This window comes from Excalfactoria chinensis, chromosome 5 (genome assembly GCF_039878825.1).
Source record: "Excalfactoria chinensis isolate bCotChi1 chromosome 5, bCotChi1.hap2, whole genome shotgun sequence".
NCBI classification, from domain to species: Eukaryota; Metazoa; Chordata; class Aves; order Galliformes; family Phasianidae; genus Excalfactoria; species Excalfactoria chinensis.
In genome coordinates this window covers 42,852,243-42,875,972 of record NC_092829.1, presented here as the reverse complement: position 1 = coordinate 42,875,972, position 23,730 = coordinate 42,852,243, and the positions used below count along the sequence as shown (strand labels likewise).

At 40.0% G+C, this 23,730-nt stretch overlaps 1 protein-coding gene across 2 annotated transcripts; it reads right to left on the bottom strand.

Moving 5' to 3' along the window:
* Positions 1-23: 23 nt before the first annotated feature.
* TOLLIP (toll interacting protein) lies at positions 24-23,730 on the bottom strand. Of its 2 annotated transcripts, XM_072337456.1 has the most exons (7): positions 23,564-23,730; positions 17,199-17,348; positions 14,151-14,333; positions 12,200-12,352; positions 10,925-11,015; positions 7,504-7,524; positions 24-3,481 (listed from the first exon to the last, which is right to left on the bottom strand). In XM_072337456.1, the coding sequence occupies exons 1-7, from the start codon at positions 23,594-23,596 to the stop codon at positions 3,267-3,269; spliced, it is 846 nt and encodes a 281-aa protein (XP_072193557.1). In that variant the 5' UTR covers positions 23,597-23,730; the 3' UTR covers positions 24-3,266. The 2 variants fall into 2 exon arrangements, with proteins under 2 accessions (XP_072193557.1, XP_072193558.1); XM_072337457.1 differs by lacking the exon at positions 7,504-7,524.

The following is a 23,730-nucleotide window of genomic DNA, read 5'->3' as shown; positions in this document are numbered from 1 at the left end:
CCTCCAATAGAGACACAATACGCTTTCATTTCGATGATACATTTATTAAATTAGAACAAAAAAGTTTATGTATTCTAGAGTGCAAGAAACATTTGGACACTGGACCTCAATACAGACAGAAACAATGTCTTCGGAATTATTACAGCAAAAAACATTCTCTGTATTGTATTACAGATCAACCAAACAAGCAATAACATTTGTAAGGGGAAAAACATTCGGTACCATCAACAGATGCAAACAGCAGTAGAGAAGAAAGCAGCAAGGATCTAGCTAGACAAAAAATGTTCCTATTCTTAGCAAGTTCAGGCTCTTGGAAGGACTCAAATCAGTACTACAAGCACTCACTTCAAGCAGGTGCCAGGCTTTACATCTGGCTTTGGCTCCGAGCTGCTTGAAGCTGTCGAGCAGAACAGTGTCAAACAGTTACAGTCAGCATTTCATTGAAAGCTACAACAGTGGCAACCGATTCCAAGAATCAGATTTCTGGTTCCAACGCTTTCATTTCACAAACTGCAGGAAAGCCAACCTACTTCCCCCCCCATCTTTTTTCCACCTCTTTCCAATTCAAACCTGAATGAGCAGACTGACTGAGCGCCTCTTTATGCTGAAAAGCTGAGTAGGATCACAATCAGCATTTGTTCTTAAAAGAAAATCTTGAAATAACACTTTCAGCTATAACGCTTAGGTACTTCAAGATAAAAATCCCAAGAACAGTATTTAAATACGGTACAATATGTTGATACCAATCTACTGGCCACACCACCTCTAAATCTCAGTCTTCAGCTCCTACCTACCCTATTTTGCATAACATTTGCATAAAACAAACCAACAATGACAACAATAAATGTTTTACAGGAGCTACAGCTTGCTCAGAGGCCTGGAACCCAGTTTATGACTGAGCCTAGCTAACCTAGCAATCTCATTGCTCCTGATGGTTAGAATTGGAGTGTTTGTTCTGTCCTTGAATACGGAGCTGTCACAGGATGCACTACAATTTACCAGCCATTGAGTTGAACTGTGACTGCCGCTTTTATAAAAAGCTGTTATTGTGGATCCCAGCATTTTAATATAAAAACAAAAATCCAATAGATACATTTTCCCTGAATTGTTACATCTCTATCAATTCCCTCTGAGTACAGCTCAGCACGGGGGAGCTCTTCCTGGAGACGTCCAAGAGTTAAAACTCCATGAATATTTACCCTCTTGGGCATCAACAAGTTTCTGTGCTATGGATACAAAGGCCAAATGCCTTCACGCCTATTTCATCCCAACACTTGCAGTACCTGGAGGGAAGGTACAGTACAGGTTTCTGGATGACCACCCGTTTTATTTTAGAAAAACAAACTGCAGGGATTCCGCTACTAAAGCATGAAAAGTGTACCTCGAATCTCATTAAGACCATGGGAGGATCTATAAGCATATTTATGCTTTCAAAGGTAAATTTATGACTGGCAGGGGAATTTGTAACAAAGCTCTTTGTTATGAAAAAGAACAGCTTCAAAAGAACCAGGATAGATTTAAATGCTACTTTAAAAGTTCCAGCATAATTTTTTAATTATAAACAAATAAATATTCATACTTTACCACCAGTGCTACCTAAACATTTCTTATGTGTACATGGCGGGGGGGAGGGGGAGGAAATCAATCAGCTTTTCAGCAGATATGAAAGAATATTTTAAGTGTGTGACATGCAGCAGAGTTTGAGGAATAAGAGAACAAGAGCCCCTTTTCTCTATTCCAGACTCCGCTTTAGAGTTCTCATGAATCAGTTGAGAGCCTGGATTTCAAGTGTACATTCATTCCAACTCTTGAAAATGTAACAGCTTATGGCTATTGTAGAAAGTATCTGAAATCGAACATTAAAAAAGATAAAACAGCAACATTGCACATCACTGAAAAAATTAACTGGTACGTACTACTTAAAGTGCATTACTTTATCGCCTACCAAAAGACACTGCAGAACATCATCCAACAGGATACCTGGTGCCTACTGTAAGGTTCTGCAGCTCCAAGATGAACTGCTTTCTGGAGAAAACTAATAATAAATACAAGCAACCTGTCACCTCCTCTGGGAATCAGATAAAGTCAGATATGTTACATTTTCTCCCATGAAGAATTATTTCCACCTGTACCAAATTGTGTTGGCCCAGATGACCTTCAGAGATGGCCTCCATTCACAACCATTTTGTGACCACAGCAACCACAATCAACAAAGTCATTGGGTAACTCAGTGACATTCAAAGATTCTGAGACTGTTTTCCTTGCTTCTACTTTCAAACTGCATGAAGAAATACAATAGTCTACCAATATAAAATGGTAATTTTGCTGAAATATAGATGTGAAGAAAGAAGCCTTAAACAGATTGTACACTTCTACTTTTTGTAAGTCAACAGCAATACCTTCAATCTTTACAGCTTCATTAATTCTCCAGGTACAAAACCGTTCCTTCTGCCCTTCTGTGATCATCCTTTGAAACAGTCACGGGAACGCAGCAATTTGCAGTGGGAGTACATTCAGGCTCAGTCCTGCTCTCTGCTATAGCAGTAGACTGCACAAGTTAAAAAGTCATTTGCTAAGATTTTTAGATAACCATGTTCTGTGGTGTGATAAAAGCCCCAAGTACACACGAGATAATATACTGCGTTGGTGCTCAATGACTACATTGAAGGCAAGATGCTCATTAGAAATACCTACAAGCACAACCTTAGAAATTTAACTTATTAAACCAAAAGTCTTCTGTCAGTCACAAGCAGCTGAATATTTCATAGCAATAACTGAGCACTGCAAGGACAAGGAGCAGGCCTTTCTTTCAATTTCTGCTATAAACAGGTTGCTTGGTTAAACCTAAACACTTCAGCAAATAAATCGTTCAAAAAGCAACACCTCCGTTGGAAAAGCAATTTTTCCAATCTAATAATCAGTAGTAAATCCTGTACTGCATAGAGTTACTCTGTAAGAACAAGTTTCTGAACAGAGGGAGAGAAAGGAAAAAAAGCAGCATTATTCCCTCAGAATACAGCCAAACAGGGCACAGGTGATATCAAAGATGTTTCATTGATGTACTGTAGGACATTCTCTACCTGCACATACTCAGTTTAGCATAAGAAAGTGAAAAGATCCAAATGCTCAAGGAGAAAAGGGGATATATTCTTGAATACAGGATGCACTAACAGCAAACTGTTAGGAAATTCTTCCTCTAGCTAAATCCCTGGCTTGGCAAGTAAAAATAAGTGGCATTGAGGAAAGGGACAACGCAGGAAGTGATTCTAGGATTCTTCAGTCATCTGAAGCAAGGAGTTGATAGCTGCATTCTTGTTCCCCCTCTGAGCTTCTAGCACTGAGCGGATTACTTCCCTGTCCATGTTTGGAAACATGTCCTGGATAGATTTCAGGTCCTCTTCATTACACAGGTGCTGAGGATTGACTGCAGGAGGTGGTATTGCCACAGGTACCATGTCAGGATTACAGACTGCAGGCATTCCTGCATGCAGGAGAAAAACAAAAAAGAAAAGAAAAAAAAACACACGATGGAAAAAATAAATGACTGTGAAGAAGGAAGAGGTCCATCCCTTGCCACCAATCCACCTGCTTCAGAGATTGCAAAGACCACTGCAGTCAAAAGCACTTTCCTAGAACTGGTCCTCTGCCCAAGTTACATTACAGAAGCCGTAAGCAATATAGAAATAGGTACAGCTGAGAATTAAGATACAACCTGTATCAACCAGGCTTACACACAATTAAGTCATCAGATACTAAGTGTATTTTAGGCCCTATTGCATTTATATTGCGATAAGCTGCTTTTTAAACCAGCAATATATATAACCAATAAGTAGACATTAAAAAAAAAAAAGTTATCTTCATCACATTAAAAGGAAATCCAAGAAAGGACTCAACCACGTACACAAATGAGTGTTAAGCAAATGGTCCTCCTTGGTTCAAGCTCCTTCCAGTTCCTCCTGCAAAGCCCCAGAGCAGCAAAAGTACAATTCCCCTTATGCCCACAAGAGTACATGCGACTTCTCCAAGTACCTCTGCTTCAGTACAAAATTCATTTCATGTTTTTAACGAGCTTTTTGCATTGCTGTGTGAAATTAAAGCACTGTCAGTTTAGAAAGTTTCAGAAGATGAGTTTTTAAATTACTCTTAAAAGAAACTACTAGACAAAAGTTCCTTTACATTCATTGACCATCATTATTAACTTGACCTACATCTGCTGCTGAAAAAATACCATTTGTTTTTGAAGAACTGAAACCACATACAGAACATATAGAGGTTGTTACCTCTCCTGAAAATAGCCAGTTTCACTACAAGCCATTCCCCTAATTGTCTGTCTTGCATGTTTATATATTATTTTTCATTTCTGCTGTACTGTTTCTAAAACAAGGCATGGAGAACTGTCTGCATCACAATATAACTATGCCAGTGCTTCATACAACAGCTCCATAAAGTTTGTTTTCTATCTCCTTTCAGACATCTTATCCACTTTTCTGCACACTATTCACCTGATAGGGCAGTCCACAGTAACACACACATCTGTACATGTAGTAATGGTCACAGCACCACCAACATGCACTTCATCCTTACATGTAATTTCTTGGTTTAACATTTACCTAAAAATGTCACCTCTTAGTGATATGAGGTAATTCCACAACTCGTGCAGACTTAGAAAATTGCAGAGCTCCTGAACTGATCATTGTCTGTTAGCTCCCTTCACTTGATTACTTTCCTACACGATGCACTCCACTAAAAACCCCTTTCATGATGCAATCACACACATATTTTCACCTGTCCAGCAGATCTTCAAAATATCTACTAAAACAGAAAACTACTTTTATTCCTATGATTTCATACTGTAAGGCTCCTTCACAAATAACAACGTCAAAAATGCAGCTGATGGGGTGAGCGCATCATCCTTACCCACATGTCTGTAAGACACCTACAGTTCCCGAGGTATGAGCTGCTCCTACAGAACCACTGTTTGTTTATGCTTACTAACTTGTACAGTCATTCCAACCCTCAAGATGATGTATTAAAATTCATACTCATGGTTAGATCAACAAATCCCACCTTAACTTACATCAAACTCTAGTTGACAACGCCCTCTAATTGAATGCAGTTTGACTGTGCACAACAACCATTGTTTTACTTCACGTATTCTTTGCTATTTCTTCCTTCAATCTGGCCTTCAGTCCTATTCAGTATCATGCAGAAGTGCACTACTGATTGGAAGCATCTCAATGCTAATCAATCTTCTCTGATTTTAAAACTCTCCTTGTAATCTTCTTCAGCTTTATTAGAAACAAACAAGGAACTGAGGCTGCATCTATTTTAAAAGGTTCACACTGGCATCTAAATAAAAGCCTCTTCTCAACATAACTTTGTTACCCACACACTCAAACTATCTCTTCCCAGCCATACGTACCACACTACCTCACAAGGACATCTGCAGCCCCCTCCACAACAGCCTAAACTTGGGCTCTAGAGCTTCTTAAGCCATCTGAATCATGTTCCCTCAGATTCTGCTTAGCACTATCAGATTCTTTGACCACATGGCACATTAGATTATGGTCATACCCGAAACATCAAGCTCACTTCTGAAGTGTCACAGCATCCTATAGCTTACCATTAAGTTTGTCATTGAAAAGAAAATAATAAAGGTGACAATTTCCTTACTGATTACATCAAAACAAGGTAACTATAAGGCCAGATATCTGCACATGCAACACTAAGTACTTCCAGTCTAAATATCTGATTTTAGAGATATTTCTTGCCAGTATTGTTCTCCCCACATTCACGCTACACTAATGGAAGTTAACATCAGTGATATTTCATAAGCACTTTAGAATATATGTTTCTTTTCCATGAAAGTCAACATCACCAGTTTCAAGAGTACATTATTCTTGACTTTGTTGTTATCCCCTCCCCAGACTAAAGGCATCTATTATTACTGATTCACAAAATAGTAAGCAAGACTTAAGCATAAACTTACACACTACGTAAGTTAACATAAAAACATATGGTATGTATGACGTACGTATGAATAACAGTTATCACAGTAGCTCTAATAAACCTCAGCTTTTTCTTTGTTCAGTAAAAAGCTGCTTTACATGTTAAGCAGCTCGTTTCACTAACAGGTAAAGACTGAAACATCCTCTAAGTATAATGGAACGCTCCTGTGTTGCTTTCAGTTAAGAGGTGTTACCTATCAGAAGAACGGAGCACTGTTTCCTAATTCAATGAAATGGCAATGGCAAACATGCTGGCATAAGCAATGGCATTCCAGTAAGTGAAGCGAGTACAACAGCAGTCCATTGCTAAAAGCAGCAAGGAAGCGCCAACAAAGCCTTCAGAGTGTAAGCATTTTCCAGCTGCACACAAGGCATTACGCACTTATTTTACTGTTCAGTCAAGCACCCTACCCTTATTAACTCCTTACTACTCTGCCTCATGAACAGGGATGATCCTTCCAAAATTAACTCACGAGCCACTTCAGCACAAATTCTTTAACAAGACAAAAAAAATCAGGATCATTTTTTGTTTAAGACTCAAGATCTGTATTCCAGCAGGTTCTAGTGACGCTTGCCTCAGAAGGAATCAGTACAGATGCCACCACTGTTTCCTTTGAAGTTCATTTTTTACCTGCCAAGCAGCTAGGTGACATGAAGAACATGATCCCTCAGAAGTTTTACAGCTCCACTGCTCTGATTAAGCTAAACAGACTGCGGCAGCACGTCTGTTGCATTTACACTGTTACTCTGAGATTCAGAGCATCAAGGAATAATTTTATCTCATGATATATAAAACTAGACTTTCCTGAACATACTTATCAACCACCAATGCTTATACTGAAGGTAAGGATGTCACAATATCTTTGCACAGTTCAAAAGTCAGATGTTGCCATATTAAATTAAGCCTAAATTGAAGAAAAATGATTTTCTGTAACAGAACTCACCCTTAGAATTCCCACAAATCTAAAATGGTGTGTGTAAGATAGATAACACTTATTCCATCAGTATGCATCTTTTACAAAAAAGGCTAATTTAAGCAGTAACAGAAGGTAGGTGACAGGCTGCCTTGTCAGAATGTCATTGCAGAGCTGAGTTCCTCACTTCAAAGTTCACAAACAGTCATGACATTACCTCATTCTCTCCAAATCTTGCAGAACAACTGCAAGATTAAAGCTTCTCTTCCAAGAAACCAGCATGGTCAGCTAAAACAGCTCACTGACACAACAGCTTCAGAAGAAAATTAGCATCACATTTTATCAGCTCTATCACCAATTACTTTAATCCTTATATACTCGAGTTGAGCAGAAGATTAAGGAATCTCCCACAGATTAGAAGGGCTTTAGCAATTTCAAGAGATGCATTATTTTATTGTGACATCCAAGTGGAAATACCTTGTGATACAGTCTGCTGTAATGTAAGTAAAGCTGTTGACATGAATTCATGCATAGACTTGAATCAATGAGGATGGGAGTGAGTAGAGAGCTTGGAAACTTACCCAGAGCAAAGTATTCAAGCCCTAAAGATAGGTGGAAATGAAGGGGCAAGGGAAAAGGAATAAGACATGGGAAAGAAACATTAATCTATATTTAAAAGGAAATGATACATTTAGTTTCTAAAGGTGAAAGTTGGATAAACTGAGGTAACGGCATAAAAACTACCAACACAAATGCTGGTAGGATTCAGTCTCACAGCTGTTTTTGTTCCAACACTCAGAAAAAGCCTCCTAGATGTGCTTTTTTATTGAGATAAAAAATAATAATGTGCTCCCAAAATAAGCTACTAGGCATTTATAGCAAGGATTATATTTTATAGCCCAGAAAGGACAATAAACATCCATGCTGTTCTGAATAAACAACTTTCATGAACTAACCCAGTGAACCCAATATGGAGACCTAAGGGAGTAACATATACATACAAGTCGGCCTCTAAGGAAACTAATATTCCAAACTCTGAATGAGCCTTGGAAATTTTTTAACCCACTTGTTATACAGGCATTAAGTGCAAATGCACTTCATCCAGTGACAACTTAGCTGTAAAGAAATCCAGCTTCACTGAACTATCTGTGCTAAACCTACTGCCTTTCACAGCCTGCTCAAAGACCAGCTTTGATTGGCAAACGATGTACCACGCTATGTATTCAACAGCACTAAACTGGCTCAAGGTTAGAAGACACAAGTGAAAGGACATAAGTAAAGCCAAGTTTTTGAAGAACTCCTGGCACAGAAGTTCAGCATTTTCAACACCATCCCTCAGATAGCATCTATGTGACTGCAGTTTGTAGCAACTAGCACTATCATCAGGATTCTTTGATTTTTAAAGCCTTCAAAATGATTTCGTACAGGGAAAGAACATTGCATGAGCAGTATCAGTTGCTTTGACCTCAATTAGAAGGTTAGTTTTGTATGCCAGGTTTTTAAACAGAATTTTCTGTTATCCACAAAATAAAACCAATAGAGTTTGGCCCTTCAAGACACAGTCAAATTTTATTTACAATCATCTCACTTTAAAGCTCAGTTATTTTGGACAGTTTCCACAAATAACTGTGAACTGGGTTGGATAATCATTCCAGTCCACCTACTGAATGTATTTTCCATCTAGACGAGACTTAGATTCCACCTTGCTCAACAGCAAAATCTTATCCCTTAAAGAGGCAATAGGTTAATCACGTTGCTCTTTCAGTTTTCTGAAGAAAACAATCAAATAGGACTTTATCATCCACACTCATTGAAGTGGACAGGGAGAAGGAAAACTGGAACTGAAGAGATGGAACAAGGTAAACATACTCCTCAGGAACACGCTGCTGCCCTGCTGCTGCCTTTCTTTAAGCTACACAATCACATCTCAAACAACAGAAGTTTTCTGAAGTCACTTGCAAAGAGAGGCCAAACTTCACCGTCCTTTCAAGTATTATGAGTGGGTCATTAGATTAGTGAATAGGCAAAGGCATCAAAACTCACAGTGCTTTGAGAAATTTTCACGGTGCCCACAAATTCTGTAACAGTAAACACATGGCAGAGCAATATTCAAAACTCTATCAAAAATTGTGAAAAATATAAACAGGTGAAGGGTGGTTTATAAAAAGCTCGTTCGGCATTTAACATAGCGAAGTACATTCAAGCTTTCTCAGCACAAAAAAGCTTAAATGGAATGGTGGGACTCCACAACGTTTTAAAAATACAAGTTGTAGCATCAGGGAGAACTTTTAATAAAGAAGATTACCACAGCAGCAATTATAACAAACATGCAGCATCTTCACAGAAGGGAGACACTTCTACATACATCAATAAAACTGATGCATAAACACCCAGATGATGCCAGGCATTACAATCACATGCATCAAAACATCAGTTGCTTGTCCACCTGTCCAAATGAATTTAAGTATTTCTGAACAAAGACTCAAGGTCAACACAAAACTCACAGAACACCAAGATGTTCATCTCAAGATACACCACTGTACTCGTTTTTCTAAATCTGAAAGTCGACTTTCAGTTTTACCTGTTCAGCCAGATGTCAGCTTTCAGTTACATATGAAATTAACCTCTGCTTCATTCTCAGTTTGCAGTCTCACCAGCACATCATGAAAGTCGCTGTTTTGGTCTATTCAAGAAGTTCTATACTTTTCTTTTTGCAAAACATTTAACAACCTATTTAACTATTTAACCAGCTATTCAACCACACACAAGATATTAAGTCTGAGGTTTACTAACTGCTTCAGTGTATCAGGATGAGCTGAATCCAGAAGTGCAAAGGTATATCTAATCCAAGAACAGAAAAACCACAGAAGCTAACTACAATGGAATGATACTTCAGAATACACACAGTAATTTAGAATAGTTTGATAGCAAAGCAAGCAAGACTTAAATGCTGAGAAGCTCTAGAGATAAAAGCACTTTGAATGAAGCATTCTATACATTCTCATCAGGGAGTTGAGCATGTAACCAGCCTTCTATGTTTACAGGAGGCATATTTTCTTAAGTTAAATATCCAGATTTATATTGTGGAAATTTGCTTTTTCAGAGAATGAAATTTAAATTAAATCAGGAATTGAGTCTAAAAGAAAAATATACTGTGCCAGTCCTCAATACTGCAACTGCGTCCCATATACTCTATCACCCATCCATACAAATATATGTGAAGAAACTCAAAATATATCAGTAAGTCTATCTTGCTGAATTCATGTTGAATCTAGAGCTTTTAAGAGCTGAAACTAATATAGGAAAAAACAAACTTTACTTACCAGTCCTTTAAGAAGAGCAAACACACGGTTATTTATATACTTGAAGCTTCTCATTTTTGACAGTAAAACTACACACCTAACTTAACACATCTACATATAGAAGTCCAAAATTTACTTCGCACAGACTAGAACAACTGACAACTGCTTTCTTGATATATTTCCATTAATCTATCTTAGAGCTCCCTAATATTTTTCATTCACAGAGTTAAGCGGTTCATGTGGCTCTTTCACAGGAAAGATAATCCCTTTATAGTCAGTTTTAACTGCAGCTCTGACTACATGGTGCATGTGATGTGCTTTCTGGAGTCTGAGCACTTTCTCACCTGGGTTGCCACCATCCTCCCAGCACACAATATCTGACAGACTATGTTCCAGTATATTTAGTTATTTAATGACTTACATAAGTCTTGATTTCATACTCATTAAAAGTAGACTTAATGCTACTTGTTGTGATTTTTATAGTCATTTGAATCCAAACTTTTGTATCTCAATCAAACTCAGAAGTCAAAAAGGTTCATACTTAATTCATTTCCTCCCCTCTGCCATCATGGAACAAATAGTCAAGGATGAAATCACCTAAAAATCCCCTTCACATTCCAAAAAGGAAGAGAAACTTGGTAGATAGATCTGCAAAACTCCTCTACTTGGAAGATTTAGTCTTCAATGAAAGACAACATACCTGCTATAGGCACATATCCCACTCCTTGCTGGTATACAGTGGGCATCAGAACCACTGGCTGGGGCTGCATCATCATGGCAGCTGGCAAAGACTAGACACAATGCATAACAGAGATTAAAACAATTCCAAAAATGCCAATTAAAATGTCTGAAAGAAGCCACCACACTGTAATACAGAAAATCTGCGCTGCGTGCACAATAAGACCTATCTGATTTGTATTAAGCAGAATTTTTGGCAAGTTAACTGAAATACTACTCTTTAAAATGACAATCTGAGTGTAAATCAGAATAAGGACGTGCCAGTTATCCTTTCCCATCAGCCTGATACAACCGGCCACTAAAATTCTGTTATAGAAACAAATTGTTCTAAAATATGGCTGTTTCCACACTTTATTTTGGGAAAATGAATACATGGCATGTTTATTCATCTGAAGTAAAAATGTAAAGCAAACCTGAATTTTATTAAGAATAGACATTAGTTCAAATCACTTCTTAGGTAAATTAGTACTTTTTAAAATGTCCAAGTCCATTCCTTTATACTACCACAATTTCTGTTCACTTCCATCCTGGAAGACATTAGAAGGTCAGATTCTGTGTGCAGCACATCCATTGGCACACATATAAAAGTTAATAAAAATTATTTTCCCCTAGGGGTAAAGGAACAATTAATTTTTCAGTTGTGGGGCCAAATAGGAAATTCAAATAGCAGAAGCAGCTGGTCACAGTTGCGCACTCAGCAACAACCTGGAACTTCTGATCACACACAAGCATAGTAGGAAGCACTGAGGAACTATTATGCCATCCCACAGCTACTTATGACAAAGGTAACAGACTAGAGAATAATCCAGAAGATATTAAATAGACCAAAGACAGCAGTTCAAGACAACAAGCACTAAATAAAAATGGAAATCAGAATTCAAGTCACCAGAAAGTGCACTCAAACTTACCAAAAAGACCAAAGAGAAGAGCTGCGATTACCTTTACTTATAGAAATGGCCTAAATTCGAAGTGGAATCTTTGTTGTTTGTTGTTGTTTTAATCAAATTAGAAATCAAAACAAATGATGTGACTGAGAATTAGCCAAATAAACATTCATTTACTACCTCACCAAGAAGGATTTACTACCTTAATATTTTTGGCTGCTACGCAAAATAAAGTACAAATATTTTAAATGCTAACACACACACAAGAGCAAGACACAATGGAAATACTCCTAGTTTAACCTAAAATGTCTCCTTTTGCTATCTCTCTCATTCTCACCCTAAGCTTGACTTACCGTGTATGACATCACCAGGTTAATCATTCCTTCCTTGTCATCACCCTGCCTTCCACTCAGGCTATACCATTCATCCTCCACATTTCCTTGTTTTAGAGATTCAGGAATCGTAATGTGTGTCCAAGCAATGCGATCATCCATTGAAAAGGCTCGCTAGACAAAAAACAAAAGAAGAAACATCTCCATTTTACCTTATTGCTATCTACATGCACACATGAAGTGTAACGGAGTTCAGACTGCCAGGAAATCACCTCTCAGCCTTCTTTTATCTGGGCTGAACATATCAAGTGACCTCTGCCACTCCTCCTAAGTCCTGCCCTCTAGACTCTTTACTATCTCTTTTGCTCTCCTTTGTGTGCTCTCTAATACACCACAGTTTTACGCCCCCCCGATGCTGTGGTACCCAGAACTGTATACAGTGCTGGAGGTGAGACCACACAGCTCAAAGCAGTCCAGCCCTTCCCCTCACCCAGCTGGAAGTGCTGAGTCTGGTGCACCCAAGGTACAGCTGCCCTTTTTGGCTGGCAGGGCACACTGCTGAATTGCATTCAACTTGCTGTCAACCAGAACCCCCAGACCCTTTTCCTGTGGGCCTGCTCCCAAGTCTCCCATCCCCTTATTTGTACATGCACCCAGGGTTTCCCCATCCCAATTTGGGAATCTGGCACTGCTCTTCTTACTTCTTTATATGGTTGGAGATTGTCCAGTCCTCTAATCTGTCAACATCTCTGCAAGGGCTCTCTGCCCTTGAGGGAGTCAAGAGCTCCCCCTCATTTCATATCGTTCACAAGCTTTCTTAGTATGCATTTGACTCCTGTGTCAAGATCACTTATAAAAACATTAAAGAGAGCTGCCCCCAAAACAGAGTCCTGTGGAACCCCACTAGTCTATATCTGTAGACAGCAATCACTCATGAGCAGTCACACTATTAAGAATCAGTTTCTGTCTACATTTAAAATAACTCCAGTAATTTCAGTAGAAATATGCATTGATGCGCCTGCTCTGCTGCAGTAATGAAACTTCAACCAATTATCACAAAACAGCATTCAAAAGCCTCATTTGTGTAACAAGTGCACGGCTTCTGCAGTGTCAAGTTAAACTCACACAGTAAGAGGGGCAGCAAAGAAGGGCAAGTCATAGACATTTGCCTCAGTTGTAGCCTCTGACATTACCTGAGAACACAAGTTTGTTCTAAGTCAGAGTCAACATCCTCAAATGGAACAGTTAACACACAGGCACATACTCCCTGCTGCCAATAACAACATCTAGTAGAATAACACATTAGAGTTTATGACAGTACTGCTCTCATAAGCAATGTTTGCAGATTATTTAACTGAGTTGTTAATCAGATGTACTTAATCTCTGAGAAACTGAAATCTGTAACTTGTAAACAGTTTATCACCACTGTATGTTAAGGAAAACATACATAAGTGGAAATGTAGGAACTTGCCATTAAATTCAAACATAGATAAAGCTGTTTCTGTGAATTATTCCCAGTGACTACACATTCCATACATGATTGGTTAATTCTCAGTATTTATGGGCTTGCAGTTAACCTCTACATGGGCTAGAACAATGAAGAATCTCTGGCTAACCCAGCAATGTAAAAAGATGCTATTTTTAATAGGGGCAGTACAGAATATAAGGCTGCAACACATCTTGACAGTGAAGAACAGCTCAGATGCCACTCAAACACATCTGCTTTTCTTTATTTGCAGGGAGCTCTGCTAACGTTCTGGTATCCCAAGCTCTGGCATTCTTGGGCTGACGCTCTTGGAGCAGAGCAAGGCTTCACATACTGCTGATCTTGAGAATCTGAGAAATTAGCATTATCTCCCAGAGAGAGCAGCTAAGAAACAACCTTTACTACTCAATTCTACCTTACAGGACTCCACCCAAACCTCAGCCCAACCAAGGGATGAGGAAACAAAAGCAGTATCAACATTCTGACCTCATCAAATATCTCTAGGTAAAAAGAGTCCACACCCGGAGGAACAGTGCACTGAATAACTTTGTTCCAGCGAGGGTTCTTGGCTCCATTATGTGCTGTGGGGGTTTCATACACAGCGTACCCCAGCCGTATTCGGCAGTAGGGATCCATGCGGGTCATTCCATAGTTCTTTGCCAATTTTGCCTGGGAAAAACAAAACAAAAAAAGAAAGAAAACCCATTAAGCATGTAATATGTGCAGTAACTTGTGGTTACATTTAGATCACAAAGAATCAAACGTCAAACAAATACATTAACTTGAGGTAGAACAAAAATTTCTTATGGACAGCATTTTGATTAAACACAGAAGAGTCAATGATGATGTTAAGTGCCTGGGAAAACTTGACAAGACTCTTTTTAAAGTGTCTTGCATAGAAAACACACATCTTCACCAAAGCTAAAGTTACTTCATAATAAAACCAGCAGACACATGATTACAAGGGAATTGTATTATGTTCGGTTTTTGCCTTGATTTCTGCCCTCCAATGAAACTTCACATTGCAGGTAGCCTACCCTCTTTTACTGAAATATTTCAAAGGATGAAATAACAGATTTGAGAATATCACACCATGTTTGCTGTAAAAAGAAACCACTTAGACTAAAATCCAGCTGTTTATACTTTTCAGATATGAGAGCGTGTATTTGATGTTACATAATTCAGTGGGCAATTTAAGTGTGACAGTACCGGAAGGACAGATATAGCACTTAATCTGAAGTTATCCAATATACTTTCACTATAACATCAGGGGAACAGAAAAAAAAACAAGCTTGTGACGGTCCTAAAGACAACACCAAGTACTGCTGCTATGCCAAGCAGAATACAGGTTTATATGACTTATTGCTCCAACATGTAAAAAATGGCATAGAATTCTTTTTACATTTAAAAATAAAGAAAAACGGTGCCTATGACGCCTCTCATCTGCAGGAGATTTAAGGAGTTCAAACAGTTGAGATCTACAACAGATTTAGGCACAGATCTGGTGAGAACTCTTACACTGTTCCTTGTAAATGTGGGCTTTGCAAATTAAAGTAGGAAAGTTAGCACCCACGTTATTTTTCTCTCTAGACCCTGAAGTCCTGAGATTAAGAAGCTTGACATAAAAAGCTACCAGAACACAGCACATAAATTATCAATGTAATAATTTAGGAGAATATAATCAACAACACTTAAATTCATTACGATTGCTGCACAGGTACAGAAACAAAGCAGGAAAGTTACCTAAAAATATCCTCTGATCTTCCAACAATTTATTAGTAGCAGAAATAGTGCATACTGCTCTGTGTACTATATCAACAGGCATTTAAATACAAAAAGGACTTCAACTAGATCTCTACACCACACAGGTTAACTACGCCATGGTAAGCCACCTATCCAGGTATCACATGCCTCCATACACAGCCAAGATTCCAGCAGCACTCCAGATTGGAGAACAGCTTTTCAGAGAGGGATCAGAGGGTTCCTAGTAGTCAGATAACATCCAGCAGCTGACTCCTGTAGCAGAGACAAATGATTCCTGGGCTGCAACAGGAACACAGCTAACAGCTCAAGGAACTCAGGGCTGGCAAGACCCACATTTGGAGTACTTTCCTGTGTAATTCTGGGCTGCCCAGTACAAGACATGGGCATAGCAGAACTAGTTCAGTGAAGGGCCGCTGAAATTATTAAGAGTTTCACAAAACCACAGAATGGCTGAATTTAGGTGGGACTTCCAGAGAGCCTGTGCGACCTCCTTAAAGCACGGTCAAATGCTCAGTGCTATGGCCATGCAAGTTCTGAACATTTTGAAGGATGGAGGCTCCACAACCTCTCTAGGCAGCCTGCTCAGTTATCTGACAACTCCCACAGTAAAAAGTTTGTTTTTATAATTTTTTATTGCAATCTGTGCTCCTTGCAACTCTTATGGTCTTTTCAATCACCAGAGATAACTTATCTCTAGAAATACTCTATTGAATGAACCACCTACTGATAATACTCCTGCCCAAGCCTGATCTTATTGAGGCTAGATGTTCCCAGATGTTCTCTCAGCCTTTCCTTGGAAGTCCAATGTCCTTAATCCTTGATTAAGGGACTCTCCTTGGACTAAATCTCTAGAGGTTCCCTTAATCTCAACTTACAGTTCTGTAACAAGTAGCTAATCACAGCCACGGCATCAAGAACAGCCATCAGACATCGTTCTTGAAGAAAGTACATATGTAATTTTTAATCAGTTTGTCTTCACAACCTCCAAAATATAAATTAGCTCTCAACACAATAAATATTAGTTCGCCCACACAAACAGGAATTATCTGAATGTTTCTGTACACAGATAATGAGACATAACAGCTCCTTGAATACCACACAGTCTGAACTCTTACCTGACTCAAGGAGTTTATACAATCTACAGTGATAGGATCAAAATACCATGAGGAAAAAGAAAAAGCTGTCAAAACAAATAGCCAAAGATGAACGACTTACTGACTACCCTACAAATGGCTAGAAACTAGAGAGCTAACAGTAACCTGGCATGTCATCTAATATACCTTTTGTTTCCCTGTAGGCCTGAAGTTTAATCCAAATTATCTGTTCCCAACTCTGAGAACAAAGGTCACTGAAGCCTCTACCACTACAAAGAACAGTAACACTCTTCTGCTATTCGAAGTTGGAAGAGATCCACATGGTAGAAAGCCTCTGAGCAAAGACTGGAGAATTAGTTATAAATAAAGTGCTGCAATTGCACTCAACAAACCACAGAAGTAACAGCTGTTCAAAAAGCATCGTCTCCAGTCTTCAGAACATAAGGAATACAGGTTGTGAAGGACTAAATACACCATACATACATACCATGCACCATACAATGCCACAGTTAAGAAACAACTGGAAAAAATACTGACATACAAAGGAATTAAGCTACAAAAACACTGAAAACTATGTGCTTCCTGAAAACCAAGCAGTCAAGTAAAACATTCAACACAAAGACTTTTGTTGCCACTGACAAAAAATGACTGAAGTTTCTATTGGTACAATTTATACCTGTACTACAGTAATGCTCAGTCTGCCTACTGTACTCATTGGTCCTCCATACTGCAGCTGTTGAGCTGCCTGGGCATCCAGTTGGATTTGCTGTTGCTGCTGGGTTGGAGTAATACGAAGAAAGTCTTGAGGAAGTTCACCAACAAACACCTGGAAAAAACAACAAAAAAAACACTTTAATCTTACAGCTCCCACTTTCATAATGAACAATGGAAAGGAACAAAAGACCCAAGAACCTTGGGAGAAACACTCGGCATTTTACTCTAGTTTTGACAGCATGAACAAATAATGACAGAACTGCAACGCTCACTTTCAAGAATACTAAAATCCAACACAAACCTCCGTAAAAAATAAAAATATAGGCACGCAGAGCTAAGGCTGTTCTACAGCTGAACGTTCCAGTAACCCATACAAGCATCAGACCTACCAAGTCTCGCATCCCATTTTCACATGACATCGAATGCTGCTCAGCTTCTGCTTATTCACCACTCACCCAGTCATTCCTGTGATGGGATATAGCACCCAGCTGTCGATATAAAAGTGCACTGAAATAAAGACTACAAGGCCTAATACGCTGCCATTATCATTAATAAAAAATAATATCGCTCAACTGAAGCTGCCAGTATTTTAACACACATTTGCAGCAGAGGTTGATGCAAACTTGAAAGCTGCACAAAAAAAACACGTGGTACATGGCAACATTTGGAAGTGGCACTTCCAAAATCAATCCTCAAAACAGATCATGATGACAAACCCTTCAGGAGAACTAAGATGTCTTAATGCCTTTTGAGTTTTAAGCACAGCCTGCAACTAACCATGCTGAGTTTGGGATCAGATACTACCACTCGATTTAATGGAGGGATTCCAACTTCAGATAATCACAAAGTAAGAAATGAGGGAAAAAATTTAAACAGAAAAATTTGCAAGCACCTCTCACAAAGCAGGGCAGAAAAACAACTAAGCTCATCTTTACTGCCTATAGAGTTGCTTCCGTATTTAATAAAAATCTGTCTAACATATGAAGACATAAGATGTTGCAATTTCTTCCATTACTGTCTCAGACAAGATTACTCAACTGTGTATCCGGCAAACGCATGCCTACAGAACATGCTGTCAGCAGTAAGAAGGCCCCTAGGACACTGCTTTTGAAAATTAGACAGCACTTGCATGCCAAGATTGCATCCTTGAGATAGCAACAGTCACACGAACTGTGATTTGGCAAGAGACGCATTTGGCTCTGTTGAAAAGCCTCGGGGATCCTGGCAGCAGTAGGTGTCACATGCCAGAGAGGAAGTGCTGGCTGCCTGCTGCTGGGAGAGATGGGAAAGAGATGCACTTCTGCTCACAAGCATCTTAGAATTTCATGCTGAAAAAGTAATTTTACAGAAGAGAACCATTTTCAAGTGTCCCTTCAAGATGGTTAACTGACAACATCTACATAAAGACCTAAAAGCATTCACTTTCACGGTGTTCATTAGACTACTGTTCTATCGGAACACTGAGCTCCTTTTTCACACAGCTGCACTTCTCTTTTGCAGGCATTCCTTACACACTGTCACAATGCTGGAATTGCATTTCTGAAAAGTGTGAGCAGAGAACGTGCACCTCAAATACTATTTTCTCACAACCATTTATATTTGCATTTGGGCTCATCGTAATAGCTTGCTTCTTGAAAGAAATAGCTTTTAATTTACTTGTAGAGTTACTACATATACTGTATACAGAAAAGCAATCAGTTTTTTAGTAATGCTTCAATGCCGTGAACAATTCATAGTTTGAAGTAGAACAGTTCACTTAGGGAAGATCTGCGCTGGCCGCAGAATTAACAGCACAATGGCACCTGCAGCACAGCTGGCTGCATGCAACCCTTGACCACCTCCAGAAAGTCTGAAGTTGAGAATTTATAGCAACTAGGAGCACACATCATAAAGATTTCACATAGTCAGAAGTGAGAGCTACAGCCCTCAATCACATCCCCATATCTGCCAGCTTCTCAGCAATCAGGGTACCATACAGCATTTGGTACAACCACCTTAATGTGGATGTTGGAAACCTCAACTCTTTCATTCATCGTGGTCAGAGAAGCAAAGAAATCTCATGTTTTTTTTGTGTGTTTGTTTTTTTTTTTCCTATTAAGTCACCCAAATACTGCTCCAAAATAAAAATACATGAACCTGCAGCAAACAAAAGAAGGATTTTTGGTCATTGCACTATCTCACACAAAGCTACATTCTTACATCGGAGCTGTAGAATGGACATTATCAGAAACTGCTAACAGCACAACTGAAGTCTTTAAAGCTACCAGTAATATGCCCCTCAAAAGCAGGGAACAGGAGAGGCACACACTGCCAACTTCAGTGTTCAGCCATGTCCGAAATCTGGTCTAAGAGTCCTGGTGATGTATCCAGCAAGCAGCTCGCAGAGAAGCACACTGAGGAAAGAACATGAATTCAGTAAGCTCCTATATGGATTATCAGTTGATTTCATAGAGATGGAGGCAAACCAGCACTGTGCAAACTCTTTATCTATAAAGGAAACAGACTAATTTTTTCCCTTCAAAGCATTTGAGAACAGTCAAGCAATTGCCACCTTCAAATCTCAAATACACAGTTGCATTGCCAGATTTCAAAGAGTTTTAAAGCCAGGAGAATAAGCTGGTATCACACACAACACCCACTTTACAGAGGCATACCTTCTACTACTGTAACAGTCCAGCAAGGTGAAACTCAACACCGCCCAATCATTAACTGCACCATAAAAATTCCATCTAACATCTAAATTTACTAGATTCATTTTTCAAGTAAGACAATTATAATGGTGTCACCATAAAACTTAATTCTTCAGGCAGATGTCGAGCAGGCATTCATAACAATAAGTCTGCCTTGTAATCGCTTCTTAATAAGCTTTACTAACAGCGCTGCAAATCAAGAATATGAATTACCTCGAAACAGAAAATCGCCCCTTCTGTCTGCTAGAAACATCTAATACCTCATTTTGAGGTTCTTTAGAGGAAAAACGAAGCAGATGTAACAAAGAAACAACAACCACCACCCACAATCAAGTTACTACTCAAACCAATGGCTCTGTGGGGCTATTCAGGCCTGGGCTGCCTTAGTCTCCTCTTCCTGTTACCTCTCACCCTCACCTGTCATGCAACACTAAGAGGCAGCAAGGCAACTATAAAGGAAGCTTGGTTTACTTGGCTTCCTGATATCCCTTCTAGCCCCAACAATTCCGATTCTATACAACTAGTATTACTGCATGAATCTCCAGCTTCTGTAGGACTGTAGCCCAAGGCTCTACTTAAGCTTCTCAATTTAGAGACAGGCAAAGAACTACATTTAATAAGCTTTAAAAATTAATAATCTTTAATGAATAATAAAGCAAAATAAAAAGGGTAGCAAACTGCAAGCTATCAGACATTTCTTAACTCATTCTCATCATTCTTTTTGCTAGAAATGTATCACCTGCTTTGCCTTCATCTATCTCCAAGCACTTCACCAGTCCAGTAGTTACTTGGATAGCATTTTCCCCTTCCCATGTATAGATACTACATTTAGCCCCAACAGAATACTTTGTCACAAGCTGTTGCCTCTGGATTTTCCCAGCACACTGATCCTTAAAGATCTACAGAACACATTCCATAGTGAAAAAGCACAGCCATTAATAAAGAAAAAAACCACTGGTTTTAGAGAAGGAAAAGCTATGAGCCTACACTATTTTAGTAAGGAGGGAAATATTTTGTAATTTCAGGGCCAATTACGGCAGAAATAATCATATTCAAAACTGAGTTACATAATGAAGATAGAATGAATGAACATCTTAAATTCAAGTCACGCTTACAGCAGCTCAGAGCTACATTTCAAAACAAAAACTTAAACAGCTGACGATACTTATGCAGTTAAATGAAAGTATTAAAACAGAAAAAGAACCGAGCACACATTCCAGCTGCCCAACGGAAGAGTTCAAACCAAAGCAGAAATGAACAGGGAAACCAAGGGAGCAGAAACCTAAGTAGCCCTAGTTTGGCACTCAGTCTAACTTTGGAGGACCTGACTTCATCGTCAGCACTGCAGATAATCACAGACACCCATTCTGGGTGTGCTTGGCTAGCTGAAGGATCGACACACAGCACTGGGGTCTCAAACTCGAGACTGAATCTGAATCCTGACCAGACCGTTAATGATATCTATCACTTGAAAAGAAGGACCATTTAGCAGCCCTTCTATCTTCAGCTGCAGCGTGGATTTCAAAAGCTGTATCGCTCTTCAAACATCACAAAAACACACCAATTCACTATTACCCTAAAGTCAGCCCAGAAAATCTACATTCTAGAAGGATATTTACCATTAGCAGACAGGATTCCAGCTCTGCTTCTTCTGAAAAACTCGAGAGCAATCCAAACTTTAATTACTTCCCAGATGAGCAGTCTCAAAGTAGAAAGCATGGTTCTAAGAACAAGACTGGCAGCAGTACAGCAGCATGCACTACTTGCTGAGCTGCATGAAACAATCCTGAGTATTTTCTCACCTGTTCAGAGACAGTAGAAATGTTCTGTAGCACTGAAGGGAAAACGTTTCCCGGTCCTTTAGCACCGTTTAGTGGCTATTCATTTGCAATGCAACTATATGTAGAGAAACAAACAGAATTCTATCTTCAGAGAATTAAGGAAGCCAGTCCGTACTGTATTGGCCTTCTCGCCTACGAATGACAGCTTCTTAATGCTGCATAATAATTCACCTGAAATTATCCCAGTTTCTAAAATGTTAAGACAAAGAAGGAAAGCACTCACAGTGCTGGGAGTATATAAGGAAGAAAGAAAAAGCTGAAGCCAACTCCAAGGAAGTTCTCCCTAAAATCTTACCTCAACCCAACAGGAGGTCTTCATCAAGCTAAAACAAGTCAAGGTTAAAAGTAATACACGAAATGTCAACAAGGTATTGAACACAACAAGTGAAACTTCCCACAAAAAGAAACACCGCTCCACTTCGTGGAGGCATCACTACCAGCACAACGTTGTCTCAGCAAACCAGTACTGCAACCAGGCCTGCTGTCCAGCTTTATCCAAACCATCGCAGCTGGTTACCATTTCCTCTCACACTAATTCCCTACAAGTTCCCCAACCTTCTCTAAATGTCAACCAAGGCCTGACTAGGTGTTATTTTAAAACAGTTTTGTCAGATACATATTTATTAGTAAAATCTGTTACATACTGAAAGAACAGCATTTGGGTGCAATCACACCATTGATTCTCAAACACCGAGCCCCTGTGGGCAGCAACTGCCGAATTCATAAGTCACAGCACAGCAGCTGTTCGTCCATAATAATAATTCATCCATAAAGAGCGACCTTGCTGCACTGTTTTGACCTTAATTCTCCACCAAAAACTTATTCCAAGAAAACAACAATCGTAAAAAATAAATGTAAAAGAAATCCATTCTTCACGATGCTACAAATAAGACATTACAAAGAATTAAACTGATAGTCAAATGGACAGATTCAGCTTTTCAAGATCGGTAATTTAATAATCCAGTCTTCCGGTCTCTCAGACTGTACGGACAAGAGCTACCAAAAAGGAATAAAAACTAAGAGAAGTGTTTCTAGGAAATAAAACACAGCAGTATTGATTAATTACGAAAAAAAGACTTCCAGTGCTGAGCAATAAGTACCCTCCAGCACTGCTCAGTTCTTCCAGCCAGGAGCACACGGCACACGATCGAGGCGATGCTGCACCACCAAAGCTGAGCACCGCACGGTACAACACCTGTGCATGGGAGAGGGTTATTTCAGAGCAGAGCACGGCAGTAAGAGCTTCCCATTTCACCCTCAGCGCAGTCTCATAGAACTGTTAAACTGGACTGCTCGGTTTCCAGCCCTGCGGCGGCATCCTATCTCAGCACATCCCATGCTGCAGCTTCCAGGGACAGCTGTCTGAAGCTGCCCGGTCCGACCAGGAAAATAGGAAGCTCTAAACTACTTTCAGGAGAAACGCATCAGGCTCTGGTTTAGCTTATGACGTTCTCTCCTTCAGAAGGGCCCCGGCACAAGAGCGGGCACAAGAGCCTGTCGGAGGGGCGCGGGCAAAGAGGAGGACCGCTCCCTGCCCGTCCCCCTGGCTCCCTGTTAAGGAAGCACAGGGGAGCACGACTGTGAAGGCAGCTTCGCCCCTCGCCACCACATCGGACCGAGGACGGACGCGTTCGCCTTCCTCTCTCCCGCAGGCCACCGGCCGCCCGGCAGGAGTCGGGCCTGGCAGAAAGCGGGACGGAAGGGTCCACGCCAGGCCGCGGCCGCCCAGGGATGACGAGGAGGGGATCTTCCGGCGCCCCGAGGGCGAACGCGGCGGTCCAGCCAGCAGCACTCACCGGGCCCCGCTGCGTGCTGACGGTGGTCGCCATGGCACCTCCCTCGGGCCGAGCCTCCGCCTTCCGCCCCGCCAGGCCGCCCCACCGCTCCCGTTAACCGCTCCGACGGCAGCCGTCACGCAGCGCGAGGCGCCGAGTCAGCTGACCCCCAGCCCCGCCTCCGCCGC